The sequence below is a fragment of the Danio rerio genome, chromosome 24 (genome assembly GCF_052040795.2).
Source record: "Danio rerio strain M-AB ecotype USA chromosome 24, GRCz13ab, whole genome shotgun sequence".
NCBI lineage: Eukaryota > Metazoa > Chordata > Actinopteri > Cypriniformes > Danionidae > Danio > Danio rerio.
Genome location: NC_141044.1, coordinates 33,508,091 through 33,524,204, shown reverse-complemented (window position 1 = coordinate 33,524,204; position 16,114 = coordinate 33,508,091). Strand labels below are relative to the sequence as shown.

The following is a 16,114-nucleotide window of genomic DNA, read 5'->3' as shown; positions in this document are numbered from 1 at the left end:
TCTCTATATGACATGGGCCTGCCGGTTTGAACTTTCTGTGGTTTACATGTGTTAAATTGTAAAAGTAGACTTAAAAAAATAAAAAAAAATAAAAAAATATATATATATCTACTTAATAATAATAATAAATTATCATTCTTGTATCTTCATCATCATTAATATTAAAGTCAGATTTTTTTCATTACTAATAAATAATAAATATTACATTTCATTTTATAATAAATACCCTCACCATTTATTTATATGATTTATATGATATTAGAATATGTGTTAGCTTTTGTAAGTGGTATGTTTTAGAATAGAATATGAACAATTTCTCAATAATATTAGTAAAGCAAACTCTATGTGCCATTTACATATATTTTAGTTATTATAGAAAGCGAGTGCATGTTTTTACCAAATGTAATATTGGATTTCATTTTATGTGCGTGTAAAAAAATATAATTTGCACAAAGAAGTTATGGGTTCTTCTCTAAAGAAGTAGTTACTCCACCCAGTTTAGAGCTTCATCATGGGTGTTTTACGTCATGACTAACGTGGTTCAAGTGATGGATCAGAGAAACTATGCTTTTTGAGAAACACTCGTCACTACATCGTTCTTTTCCCAAAGGATACATCGTACTATGATAGTTTAGCTGCGAGTTACGTCGTTGTGTTGTTTAAATTACTTGTTGGCTTCTTTTAAATGAACTTCACTTCAAAAAACAAAACAAAAGAATAGAAACCATTGTAGTATTTGCAATGGTTAGAGTGGAAATTATATTGGTTTTAAATATAAACTGTAATAGTCCTCTGGGTCTCTAATGATCATTTTTAGCCTTGTATTGGTGGCATGTTAAAAAAAATCTGAGTGGATTTTTCAGAATGAAATCATCCCTGAATCTCCAATGGAATGTGTCCCAAGATACAATGCTTAGTCCCTGATTTGTCAGGAGTCACCACAGCAGAATGAACCACCAATTGTGTCCCAAATTACACTAGAAATAATTAAAAATGTACTGCTTTTAATGGTCATAATTCGATGGTTTGATAATGTTTTCAATGCTATTTGTAGTGGAATACTTTAAAACTTCTGTGAGGTTTCTAATCAGTTTTTACAGCAGGATTAATATAGCTAGTTGATCTGTTGTTGCTATTTTAAACTTGATCACGTTTAAAATAATGTTGTAAATGAGCAGATTTCAGAACCCAGAGATACACCATCAAAGCTAAAAGGTGGTAAAAATGGATCCCGTTGAAGACTTGGACGGATTGGAGAGGGAAGCGTGTGGCCATCTGCCCACATTCATTCGCTCAGCCATCTGGATGTGTGCCAGCAGAGGGTGGTAGCATCTCATTTTTATCCCGGCTGACAAGTAATTGCACTCCAAGTCTATAAATGTTGACATTGCTTGCTAGATTGAACGCGTTTAAGCCAGTGCTCTGCTTAATTTATCTTCTTTTTCCTTTTTTTAAGCTCCTTTGCTTTTGAGTCCTAAACAATAAATCGCCACTTCAAAATTGAAAGTGTTTCGCAAAAGCGTGTCATAAAATGGAGAGGAAAAGTAGCATTGTCAAAGTTTTGGAAATACTGTGCTCTCTTGATACATGCTGTGCCCTCAGAGACTAACCTTCTGTCGGACAGAAACAGATGAATGAGTTTATTGCCAAATGAATATGACAGGCGCTCTGCTCTCGTCTCTAGAGAGGTCGAGATGTCCACAGGGTGTGTTCAGGTGGAAATAGAAGCAAAAATAAGCTGTGCTGCACGAGAACTGACATTGTTGAAGAAGCCTGAGTCCGAGTCAAACTACTTATTTAAAGTAATTTAGACTATACAGAAACGTAACAATTAAAAAAGATAAACAAAACAGGACTTTAATCAAAATGAGAGTTTGCAAAACAAGAAAAACAAGACTAATAAATAGCATTCACCACAATATGATTAAAGACAAAAAGGAATGCATAAGAGTTTTTTTTTTAATTTATTTTTATTACTTTTTTTTGTGTGATTTAAGTATTTTTCCAAGAATGTTCTGAGTGATTTTTATTTTAATGCTTCATGTAATTATCTAAGCATGTCTTATAGGGGTTATTTTATTTTATTGTATTTATTTTATTTTATTAATTCCACTAATTTTCCAAGCATGTCCTAGGACAGGGGTGTCAAAGTCTATTCCTGGAGGGCCGAAGCCCTGCAGAGTTTACTTTCAGCCATTCTTCAACACACCTATCTGTAGGTATCAAACAAGCCTAAAGCACTCAGTTAGTTTGATCAGGTGTGTTTAATTAGGGTTGGAACTAAACTGTGCAGAGCTTTGGCCCTAAAGGAACTGGCTTTGATGCCTGTGTCCAAGGAGTTATTTTATTATAACATTTTTTTGGTCTGATTCAAGTAATGTTCCAAGCATGTCTTAGGAGTTTTTTATTTTTATTTATTTATTCATTCATTTTCTTTTCGGCTTAGTCCCTTTATTAATCTGGGGTCGCCACAGCGGAATGAACCGCCAAATTATCCAGCATATGTTGAAGATGACCTTCCAGTCGCAACCCAGTACTGGAAAATACACTCTTGCCTCCACACACACACACACACACACACACACACACACACACACACACACACACACAAACATTACAGCCAATTTAGTTTATTCAATTCACCCAAAGCGCATGTCTTTGAACTTGGGGGAGAAACCGGTGCACCCGGAGGAAACCCATGCGAACACCGGGAGAACTTTTATTTTATTTTAATTTATTTGGATTCAAATAAATTTCCAAGCATGTCCTGAGTTATTTTCTTTATTTTATTTTATTTCTTTTCTTTACTTTTTTTTTTCGATTAAAGTAATTTTCAAAGCATGTCCTATGAGTTATTTTATTTTATATGTATTTTTTTGTCTGATTCAATTAAATTTCCAAGCATGTCCAATGGGTTATTTTTATTCTATTTTATTTTATTTAATTTCAATGGGTCAAGTAATATTCCAAGCGTGTTCTAGCAGTTATTTTACATTTCCTATTAGTTATTTTATTTTATTTACATTTATTTTTCCAGTAATTTTCTAAGCATGTCCTAAGGGATATTTTATATAAATTTATTTTATTTTGTCAAATAATTTTCTTAGCATGTCCTATGGGTTATTTTATAAAATTTTTTCCAGTAATTTTCTAAGCATGTCCTATAGGTTATTTTGTAAAAAAAATTTCCAGTAATTTTCTAAGCATTTCCTATAGGTTATTTTATTGATTTTTTTCCAGTAATTTTCTAAGCATGTCCTATGGGTTATTTAATTAAATTTCTTTTACAGTAATTTTCGAAGCATTTACTATGGGTTATTTTATTTAATTGTTTCCAGTAATTTTCTAAGCATGTCCTATGGGTTATTTTATTTCAGTTTAATGATTTACTGTAAGTAATTTTCTTATTTTATATTTTTTTGTTTAGTTTAGTAATTTTCCTCTAAGGAAACTTTTCATATCCTCCAAGATTTTTGTACTATTTACCTTAAATCTTTTAAATCAATTTCTGAATGAAAATGTTGAAAAGATTTCTACAGATTTTTTCCACATTGATCTACATGGCCTCACATAAAATTTTGGATTTTTTTCTAAACATTCTATGCCATAAACTGTACAAATTTATTGAATCAATACTTTCTCTCTGAATAAATCCAGTCCATGCTGCTAAATCATAAAAAGCCTTAGATATTTAGTGAGGGTAATGAAAATACACTTCTAAATCCGGCACATTTATAGCTCATTTCATTCTCCATGAATACTGCAGTGATATGACAAACAAAGCTTTAATCTTAAACTTTTATGATACATTTAGTGATGTACTTAAATTCTATAAACACATAAATATTGACTTGGTGAAGTCATTTAGGCACCATTACTACTTCTAAAACTAAAATGAAAGTGGAACTAAAAGACAAGAAACAAAAACAAAACTACATGATTGCTGCGGTTTGACCTGTTTCTCACATGCATGAATTTGTGTAAATTTCATTTACAGATTTTGGGGATTTAGAGCTTATTAGTTTAGGAATGATCACTCACTGAATCAGTGTATTTTTTCAGGATTAAATACTATACAGGGTTTCTGCGGGGTCTTAAAAACTCTAAAATGTAAAAATCGAAGTCTTAAATTCGTTGTTCTAGTTCTTAAATATTTTTGCACAGGTCTTATTTTTCTGATGTCTATGTAACGCTACATCTAATGCTCATTTAAATTATTTTTCTTGGTTTTTATGGTGTTGTAGTTCTTTATTTTGCTAGTCCAAATGTAATTTGCGGTATTACAACTACAAAGAGACCAACAATACGCAATATGCAATAGCCAATTAGCTTTCTGTTATTGAACTCAGTACGCGCGGTGAATGTGACATCACTGTGTTTGTGGAGGTTCGCTTTGGGTGCGCACGGCATGATTTTGGCTGGTGGAGCTCATGAAATTTGAGACTCGAGTGAACCGTTCACTCGGCTCCACGTTCGATTTGAGTTAAATATGAAACACTTTGAAGAGATTTAGTCTAAACGGGTATGACTGTACAGACATCTTATGATCCGTCCATGCCTGATCATAGGGAGAACCAGATGACCAATAATTCTTGGCTAGAAATTGCAACAGCCGTGGAAAAAGGGGAAAGTTTGGAAAAACCTGAGGGATAAGTTTGTTAAAACAAAAAAGAGGCCATGCAAAAGTGGAGACCCAGGTGGTTTTATTATTACAGAATCTGTTTTTCCACCATTCATAAGTTTAACACTGATGTATATTTTACAATTTTTAATTTAAAACAATTTAATAGTTAAAAACTAAAATTAAGTAAACGATTATGTCTTTGATAACTGGATATGAATATATGAACCTATCAGCTTACAATTTCTAGGCTATATTGATGATAATAATCAGGAATGTTGGACCATTATTGCCTTTTTAGCTTAGAAGTAGAGGACAGAAACTAGCCAGACAGTAATGTGTCAATTGTTGAATGGGCAAAATAAAATAAAAAACGTCAGTATTTTTTAGTAAGTCTACTTTTTCATTTTTTATTCTTGCCATAATAAAAAATATAATTGTAGAGCAACCCAAGTTCTGTTGTCATTAATATTTAACTTTTAAAGATAGAACCGGCAGTGATATAAAAAAAATAAAATCTTGAATGGTTATAAAAATCTTTAAAATCATTATGATAAATTATTAAAATAATAAAAACAATACTTATTTTAAAAATCTTCAATGATATTAATCGTATGACATAGTTCCGGAAACTTTTTACCTCTGTTTATTCGTCTGATTTTACTGTCTGTTTCTTTTGACCTCCCAGTGTCATTTAAAAGAATATCTCAATGGTGAACGCTTCAAGTATAAAAGCCTCATCCGTTTCGTGAGGTGCGTGATGCGGTGCCAGGTGAAAGTATAAATCAGCCCTAAGATGTTTTTTTTTTTTTTCTGTTGTTCAATGATTCATCTAACCTGTCTTTAGTGCTGTTCAATTTCAATACATTTATTTTCCCACTAATATTGTGATTTGCATTTTCTCTTGATGTGGATGCGTGTTTCTGATATTGTGCTATAGGTCTTAAATTTAATACTTAATGATCTTAAAAAGTCTTAAGTTTGACATTATGATATCTGCAGAAACCCTGCTGTAGCAAAAGGTATAACAGTATAATAATATCTGTTATACTGTCGTAGTAGTATAACCTTTAAAAACTTTCGCTATTCTTCATTACCTTGCATTTCAGCTAAACAAGTGTGATTTATTTATTTATTTATTTATATGCACAAAGTTTATTTAAATGCATATATAAATTGTTAAATTATGAATGTCAGTTAAGCGCTTTTATATTTGTTTTTATAAAGTGTTAGGTCATCTGTCAGGCCCCATTCATACTCTACCATTACATAACTTACAATACATACTGTTAGTCCCCAAACATTGCAGCCAGTGTTTTACTTTCTGTTTAGCAAGTTATTTTGTTTTTGCCTGACTTCACTTGAAAAGAGTCAACTCTGTGTGGAAAAAGCACCCGATGTCATGCGCTCCAGCACAAAGACTGTTGATGCAGTGGTTGCCTAGCAACAATAAATGTGCAGCGCACATATCTTTTTATAGTCAACAAAAATGCAATGCCCCTCATTTTTCAGAAATGAATTACATATTTGGTGTGATCACACCCCCTTATTCAGTCACTATTGTGGCATTTTAGGTTTAAATCATAGTATCAATTCAGTATTAGTATTATGATATTTTTGATGGGTATCACAGCAATGTCGTTATTGTATTGCGTCAAAACTAACAGTAATAGCATTTTTAAGGCTTTCTGTAATTGACAGATCACTGTAAACGCCTCAGTTCACATGGCACATTCCTTAATCATTACTATTAGTTATAGCATCAAATAATAATGTATTATTATATGCATATGTTTAAATAAAATCTATAATAACTATAGCCTCAGTTTTAAACACTACTATACAATATAAATTATAATCCAGCTTCACAACTGGTTTTTAACCCCCTCGCACACACACACACACACACACACACACACCATTAAGCTTTTACAATGCAGACTCTCAAATACAAACAATGTTCCTCTGTACACAACTGTAGGTGGGTGCTTAACATTAGCATCCCATTCAATAATAAAAAAACAGCATCCATGCACTGCAACATGGCATCTTCAGAGAATCGCCATGGAGACTCCATAGCAACAAGGCTGTAGCTAAAATAATAGCAAAGCCGGGGAAGCCGTCATTAAATGTACATATAATTCACCCAGTGCGCGGATTTCAGAAGCAGACATGCTGAAACAGTTTTCCTATTATTAGAGTCAGAGCTAAACTGATGTTTAAGATGCACATCTCCTCTTGTTTGGCTTCTGATGTGCAGGGTTATTTCCCAGGTGTGTCTTTGTGGATGTACAGTATGATAATATTAATGCATGGCTGCATGATAAACTGCCATCAAAGATAATGCCCGTCACTGTATCCCAGCGGTCATCAGAAAGGCTGACCAAACCTGATATAAGCATCGACATGTTCTGTGTTTCTCTCTTTCATGGTCATGGAGGGTTTTGTTGTGCCTTTATGCTTTTATTATAGTCTTTAGTTTGAACTGCATTGTAAATAAAGCTTTTGTCATTGATTTGTGAGGCTTGGAGAACATGTTCTTGAAAGGTTTTCTTATTTGTGCTCGCTTTATTCTTGAACATTCACATTTGCGGTGGAAAAAGCTGAAGCAATTTCCTCACAACAATTGGGAAAATTGACCACAATTCATCGTCTGCTTTCAGAAAACAGCATTTTTCCACTTCTGAATGTGATCATTTGATTTTCAGATTACTGAATATTTTGCCATGTTGTACTTAAAAGGGTAAACAAAATAACTAATAGTGTATATATGTCTATATATATACATATTTAATTGAATATAATCTGTTAAAAAATCTTTATTTTGTTTCATTATTGTATGATTTATAACAATTAATGGACAAACAATAAATACTGTAAGTAATATTAATATAAAAATGTATAGTTATAATATTTTATTGATGATTGGTGTCTGCTGGTAATATAATTGTTGCATTCAAATTATGGACGTTTTAATAATTGTATAAAATGTGTCATTTTATGTATCATTTTTGTATGAATTATAATCATTAATGGACTAACAATACATAAGTAATAAAATTAAAATATATATTTATATAATATTATTTTATTGCTGATTGGTGTCTGCTGGTAATATAATTACCATTAGTATTCTCATATTGCATTCAATATATTCAATATATATTAATATCAAATTAAATATTTTATTATTATTTTATACATTTATTAAATAAATTCCAATTAAAAAGTGTCATTTATATATCATTAACAACAAAGTAATTAAAAAAATTTATTCATTATTTTATTATATTTCATTATGTGAATTTGCATAATTAGAGTCATATTTATAAAAAGTATTATAATGCAATACAGTAGTAGTATTGTAGTTGTAGTAGTAATAGTATTTTTATTATTATTAGTAGTGGTAGTAATAGTATTTGTAGTAGTAGTAGTTGTAGTAGTATTTTTATTAATAGTAGTAGTATTTTATTTTTATTATTATTATTATTATTATTATTATTATTATTATTATCAGAAGTTTTTATTAGAATTAGTAGTAGTATTTTAGTAGTATTTTTATTATTAGTGGTAGTAATTGAATTTTTAGTAGTAGTATTAGTAATGGTATTTTTTATTATTAGTAGTAGTATTAGTATTTTTAGTAGTAGGGTTAGTAATAGTATTTTATTATTAGTAGTAGTATTTGTATTAATATTTGTTGAATTTGCATTAGTAGTATTTTTAGTATCGGTAGTAATAGTAGTAGTAGTGGTAGTATTTTCTATTTTCTATTTACAGTAGTAGTATTTTAGTATTAGTAGTGGTACTAGTAGTATTTGTAGTAGTAGTAGTAGTATTTTATTAGTATTTGTAGCATTTGCAGTAGTGGTATTTTTAGTATTAGTGTTTGTAGAAGTAGTGGTTATTTTATTAGTAATAGTATTTTTATTATTATTAGTATTTGTAGTAGTAGTATCTTTATTATTATTTGTAGTATTTGCAGTAGTATTATTTTTAGTATTTAGTATTTTCTTATTATCATTAGTAGTATTTTTAGTATTTGGTAGTGGTAGTAAAAGTATTTGTAGTAGTAGTAGTAGTAGTAGTAGTAGTAGTAGTAGTAGTAATAGTGTTTTTTATTAGTGGTATTTTTAGTATTAGTAGTGGTAGTAATAGTATTTGTAGTAGTAGTAGTAGTATTTTTTATTACTGGAGTGGTATCTTTAGTATTAGTAATGGTAGTAGTAGTATTTGTAGAAGTAGTAGTATTTTTATTAGTAATAGTATGTTTAATAGTAGAAGTAGTATTTGCAGTAGTAGTAGTGGTGTTTGTAGTAGTATTTTTATTATTAGTAGTAGTAGATCATTCTGTCACAAACTAAATGTTATTTACAACTTTATTACTTGTTATTCACAGCCTATGCTGATTCTGTGCGCTAAAGTACACGGTGGCTGAGAGGGTGGGTGGGTGTGCACATTTATTAAGTTGGGCGTGCGCCCTCTCTGCTCACGGTCAGCACCTTACGTCATGTGTGATTTCGTGGCTGGAAAAAAAATCATTACATGAAGACAGAAATGACATTTTTGGGTAAATTATACCTTATAAATTACAGTATGTGACTCATTTAACACCATTTGGAGGTTTCCATGTCGCTGAGCAACGTATGTAAAACAATGTGAAGACTTGTGCGGCCGTCTAGGGAATCTTGATCTTTTTTCAATAAATTGTGCAGCTCTAATTAGTAGTAGTTGTAGTATTTGTTGTAGTATTTGTAGTAGTACTATTTTTATCATTATTATTATTATTAGTAGTAGTAGTAGTAGTAAATTTATACTGGTAGCAAGATTATTGGCAGTAGCAAATATTCATAATTCCTAAATTCACACTTCTGCAAACTGTACAGTGGGAAATTGAATGTGTCTTTATGTCGGCTGTATTTAGACTATAGCATAACTTTTGAGCAGCAGATGAATGAAGGTGAACTTGCACTGAAGTCCTGAGTGGCCTTTTAACCAGCTGCAGTTGAATCAATATCTCAATATCAGGAGTGACACAGACATCAGCTGCTTTCTTAAGCTATGCTCTTTGCTGCTGAGATGAATCTAGCTATCCCGCGGCCTCAGACACGGCCCGTCACAAGAGCTTAACAGATCACATCACTCCTCAGTCCTGCATTGATTAAGGCAAGACACTGTGATCAGCATACTTTCACAGCTGATTTCATTAGGATTGCTAAACATTTTTTGTTTTTTACGTTATGTTAAATATAGACTTATTTGAATATGTATTTAGCACAAAAACACTGAACATAGATTGGATAAAGTAAGTTTCAGTATTATTTTTTGTTATTTTTTCCATGCTAGAGTCAACGTTTTTATAAATTATATCCAATCTATGTTCAGTTTTCTGTGCTAAACACATATTCAAGTAAGTCTATATTTAACATTTATTTATTTAAATGTCATTCTGTCTGAAATAATCAGTCAAATCACATACATATTTACATTCACAAACACACACTGTCACACTCTTTGGTGATTCAGCATGAATTACATAGGAGTTGATCATAATCATAAATAAAAAAAATAGTTATTCCTTTCAAAAAGTCCTTTGAAACCAAATGACAAATATAAAAACCTTGGGATTTGGAGAATATATAAGCAAATTTAGAAAATATTTTACAAATAAAAGTCTCAGAGTTAAAAGATTGAGTTTTACCATTTTTATTTTTTTTTTTTTTTTATCCATTCAGCCGATCTTCAGGTCTGAGCACTTTTAGCTTAGCTTAGCATAAATCATTTAATCAGATTAGACCATTAGCATCTTGCACAAAAAAAAAAAAAAATCTAAAACATTGTTTACAAAGACTGACAGAAAATGAAAGGTTGCTATGTTTTTAAACCGCTAGGAACTAAGGTATACTTTCATTTTGGCATAATAATCAAAAATGTTTGCTGCCGTACCATGGCATTAGCAGGCACAATGATATTACACAGCACTGTTACCTAGGTAGAGACTATTTTCAGGTGCTGCATAATATTATAGACCAATTACCAACCTACGTCACACATGACGTCACACGGGTCCCCAGTTGCAAAAAACAGACAGGCTACAATGGGAAAGATGTTTTGCGGTAGGATGCCGAATTTGAGTCCAAAAATGGAAAACTTAACTTTTACCATACACCACACACTGCTTTAATACCGACTGCAGACGTCTTTGGCTAAATGGGAGCTGAATGAAGTGAGGAGCTAATTAGAAATGCTGGACTCTGCAGTTCTCATGTCATATCAGGTCAGTTCACGCTATGCTGAATCATACACATCACTCGTTTTTGATTGCAGAAATGATTTCAGCAAAAACAGTTACATATGGTTAATTACACTGCTGACGCTGAATGCTAAGAATGAAACGTGAAAGTTACTTTTATTAAGGTAAACTTGGTTTTATATTCACACATTCATTCAGTGACAATGTTTGACACACTACCTATATTGTTTACCACGGCACTTTGAATATTCGGTCTGAAATAACCTACAAGTGTGACTTGAAAACAAGATTAACACTGTTTATTTGATTGTGAACTATGTTGTACTTTGATAGTCATTGACTGCTGCCAATATGATTTCGCTATTTAGAGATTGCAAGTAATATTTTTATGAAGTTATATTATTAAGCAGAAAGTCTGAATGTGCGAATATAAAACCAACTTTACCTCTATGTGTAGGTTCACATACCCTCCCGTACAGGTGAAGTTCACTGTCAGAATGCAGTTGTTTTGCGTGTTGGTGATTAATTACCCAGGCCTTGAATAACGTTAGCTCCGTCTTGTTTCCTTGTCTTTGGCTAGGCAGAATCTCGGTGTTTAGCTCTTGAATCTGGTCATCATGGAGCAATATTTATTGCACATGACCTCAAAGAACAAAATTGTTGGCATCCAAAGACTTGTAGACCTTTAACTCCTCTCTTGTAAAATCACTCGGAGCTTCATTGAGATTGTATATTTCGGGCTGGATGCTTGGTCATTTGGTCTTATCCAATATTCATTGGGAGGGTGCTATCGCAAATGGACCTGTCAGATAAACGCCGCTCACTTTAACGTTAATTTTGCTGAATAACTGTGCTTATCACTGGGTGTCGAGCTGTTATAATATGCTGTAAGCATTACGTAAATAATATATATAATATGTAATTAATATATCTTATTTCTAAGACAACAACAAACTCTGCACCGCATCTGATGTCGTTCCCTCGCTGTAAATGCTGGCGCTCCCGGTTGCTTTCTGCCACCTCCCTGCGCGCGCATCCTAAATGTTTACAAACATGGTAATTGGTCTATTGCGCCGGCTACAGCCATGTTGTGTAAAGTACGTTAGTTATGGGTTCATATAGTGTGAGCAGATACCACATATGCTTCATAAAAAATACACAAGTGATTTATTATTTTTAACATGCATCATTGTTTATATATTATTTTAAATATAATTATTTATAAATAATTTATCAAATTTTTAATGATAACTACTATTATTTTTATTTTATTTATATATCATGTCAAAGCATGTAGTAATCATACAACATGGCAATTTATTTAGAATTTTGCAATTATACTGAAAATAATTCAATATTCTGTTAATATTTTAGTTTTTTTTATGTATTTATGCGGTTATGATTATTTCTAAAAGCAGTAAAGATTTTGTTTGCCTAAATTACTGAGTAAATTTTTGTGGCTCGTTGTTTTAACCCTTTATTTTCTTCTTTAAAGTCCCCATGAAATAAAAAGTCAGTTTTGTGCTGAGCAATTCATCTGTGCATGTCGTTAAGAAATAAAAATGTTTGCCCTCAGGCCCGGATTGGCAAATCGGGAGGACCAGGAGAATTCCCGGTGGGCCAGCGTCCCTAGCTGCTTGCACTCTTAGCAGTCGCACTTTTTACATTTATGTATTTATTTGACCATAGCCTCACTCTTTTTATTCATTTTTTTGCAGCAGTTCCGCTCTTTTTATTTATTTTCTTGCAGCCCTGTGACCAAAATGCAGCCTGCAGGTTAATGATGATGTAACTATCATTCAGCCGCAAACAGCAGCACCTTAGGGAATATAAGAAAAAGTGAACACAAGATTAAGCCATTGCGTTACGATGCCGCCGACCCCCTGATTCGAATCTCACCTAATTTATTTTATTTACTAATTTTTTTCATTTTTAGTGTTAAGACATATAATACTGTTTGAATTACTCATGTAGGTGTAAATATTTTATTTAATATTTATTTAGTTTTTGTGTGACCACTGTTACAAAGGATTGGATATCTATAAAGAATTTTGCACAGAATATATATTCAGATAATGCAGGAAAGGACATTGATGTTTTATAAAGAGTAGTGTTGGAGATTTGGCCACGCTTTAATGTTCTCATATTTATGAAAACATTTGAAGTTCTAAAGCAGCTGTTTCCTTGAAAAAGACGTGAGTGCCATTAGAAACTGAATTGGAAATGACGTTATTTTAATAGTCAGCCGTGAACTGAGGTGGGCCGGTCTAAGGCTTGACATTCCAGGGCTGAAAAGTAGTCCTACTCCAGCCCTGTTTGCCTTTTTAATCTAAAATTAACATCTGAAAATGCACTTCTTTTTTATTCAATAAAATTCTCAGATTACCTGATTTTGAGGTGTTAAGCATGGCTAACAACTCGTTTTGACAACAAGCAGAAATGGTGAGCAGGAAACCCATTTCGTGAGCTTTATGAATAAAATGCCTACTTTACTACATCCAGTCTGCTCACAGCCGGAAAAAAAATCTCATTAAAAAAATTCTCAAGGAACTGCGTCACATTACAAAAAAAAAAAAAGTCTAGTTATGGGGACTTTAAGGAACAAAATTGACCGATTATTTTGGTTAAATTGTATTAAAGACACCACTCTAAGGGTGCTTTCACACCTGTGAATCGATTCAGTTGTTCCGAAACAGAGATTACAATTGTTACATTGTTGCTCTTTGCTCTTGGAGCGGTTCGCTTTCAGACTGCAAAGTTTCTAATCGGACCAAAAGAGCTAAAACAAGTCACGTGCGAGTAAACTCTCCTTACATTAGTCAGAGTGTCAGGGTTTATTTTGCAGCGTCCCGCTCAGCTGTCAGGAGGTGGTGGTTTGGTGGTGATTGACAGGGTGCGCGCGCGTGACGTGTCTGAGGAGAGACACGGTGGGGAGGGGTGAGAAGGGTGCGCGACGATGCCTATTTGAGGACTGGGAGAGAGACGCGAGATTACCGGGAGATCATCACTCGTTTGCGGGCATCTGGAGACTCGCGAAACTTCCCGCCCTACTCATAATTCTCTCTTCATGTAGCCGTAAGCCTATTACATATCCATAAAACACTGTCATATAACCGCGCTCGGATCGGATCGCTTTCTCACTGCAATCAAACCGCTCCAGGGTTCGTTTCAATCGAGCCGAGACCACCTCACTCAAGCGATCTCGGAGCGATTACTTTGGCGCGGAACAGAGTGCGATTGCCCTGTTCACATATGCCAATCGAACCGCGCTAACTGGGCAAACGAGACACGTTCCGAAACAAAAGTGTAGGTGTGAAAGCACCCTAAGAATCTCATCTTAAGAATCAAATCTAAATGTGTCTGTTTGAATGAAATAGTTTTTGCCATGAAGATTAAACTGAAATGAAATTCAGTAAAATATGTGATACGATTCAACACCACTATAAGCAAATTTATTAGATTATTTTTTGTTTTAATGATAACCTATGACAAACAGTCGATTATGATGCCAGTAAAAGGGTTAATATACTTGTGTTTTCTTGCAGTGTTTGGCTATATGGGAGTCCTTCCTGCATTCTCAAAGGACAGACGCTGAAGCAAATGGAAAGGCTGACTTTTCCTGATCTCCCATGGTGCTTTTAGGTGAACGGGACCACACCAAAACCGCTTTTATTCCAAAACATACCAATAATATCCTATTCAGAGACTGAAACACCAAAGAGAGACAGAGAGAGAGTCATCCTAAAACAAGCGTTCAGCAACTGACCCTGTAATAGAAGAATCATTTCCTGTCAAATTATACTGCCAAATCTTTTATACTAAGACTAGCGTTTCATTTTTGTTTCTAAGAGTTTAAAACTATAATAATAATAATAATAATAATAATAAATGCAATCCCCGGAAAGTGAAGATGCATACATTATTGCGTCATGTGACCTTTCTGTTGACGATTTTATCCACATGACGTTTGAGGTTCATATGTCTTGGCCTTTCACTGATCAATGCAAATGCTGTTTACCTCTTTTCAAAGCTGCCTTGATGCCCAAAAACCATTGGATTAGTGGATAAACAAAAAATAAATGCACTCTGAATGGATGCTTTTTTGCATTGGACTGAATTGATCTCCGTGCTATTCCATTCAGGTTACCAAAGCCACGTCTTTATGCAAACATTGAAGAAGATGCTGACATTCCGCAACTGTTTACATTGATTCTAAAATGCAGAAATCAAGAGAGTTTAACTAAAGCCTTTGAATATGAAATGAGTGCATTTTACAGTGTGATTTCTGAATGTGGTGCACTAACAGCAGAATGTGGAGTAAATTTCAAATGATTTAAAACTATGCCTTTTACAGACGATTAGAAAAATGATTGTCTTGGAATTATCTATGTATTCTTTGAATATATATATATAAAAAAATGCTGTTATAAAAAAAAAAAAAGTGTGTTTTAATTCTATCTTGCTTGGCAAAGTGAATAATGAATGTTAAACAAGGTTACAAATCCCAAAATGATCACATGAAGCATTACAATAGAGGTCTGCATTCCCCCGACCAGATGTCTTGCAGCGCAGAAATGAATTTCCGAACACGGTAACGGTCAGTGTAAATTGAACCGGAGCGGACGGGCTAATAATATAGCATGCCAACGTTATTTCGGAACAGCATATCATATAATACCTCAAAGTTTTAGCCTTTAGCAGTCAAGACTGGAACCTCAAGTTTAAGGCAGCACTCATGTCTCATCACAAATGGGTAAACAAAACTGACATTTAGCCAACATCCTTGCACAACCTACAATTTTATGTTATCTCTGATTGGGCTGAAGAATGGCTGAATATATAGCAGGAGCGGTTGGGTGCAGAATGACGCCCCATTGACACGGTCAAAGCTTGACTGAAGGCGTGTCAGAAGTGATTGTCTTAGAAGCGTCAGCCAATGAAACTCAGTCAGCAATAGGCCACTGTCTAGCTAGTATATTTGCATACAGTGATCTGATTGGCTGAGGCTTCCGTCGGCGCTTGAAAAGTTGAGCTAGTCCCAACTTCTGCAGCAAGCAACGCCTCTGAAGTGGCGCCAACGGATCCACAATGCAGTTCCGCAACGCCTGATGTCACCCATTCAAAGTGAATGGGAAGCGTTGACGCTGACGCCCTGTGTGCATGGGGAGTAAAACCCTGCGGGAGTGGGACTAAAAAGTTAGTCCTGCTCAGACCCCTTCTTTAAAATGCTGCTTTAAAAA

General features: G+C 33.5%; 1 protein-coding gene across 2 annotated transcripts in view; it reads left to right on the top strand.

Moving 5' to 3' along the window:
• snx7 (sorting nexin 7) overlaps nucleotides 1-15,315 on the top strand; it is a 47,449-nt gene extending 32,134 nt beyond the window's left edge. Inside the window, exon 9 of one of the 2 annotated variants that reach the window (NM_001002229.2) lies at nucleotides 14,420-15,315. In NM_001002229.2, the coding sequence (NP_001002229.2) occupies nucleotides 14,420-14,497 (78 nt within the window). In that variant the 3' untranslated portion in view covers nucleotides 14,498-15,315. The remainder of the gene's footprint in view (nucleotides 1-14,419) is intronic. The other variant, XM_087308445.1, reaches the window with a different exon arrangement.
• Nucleotides 15,316-16,114: the final 799 nt, after the last annotated feature.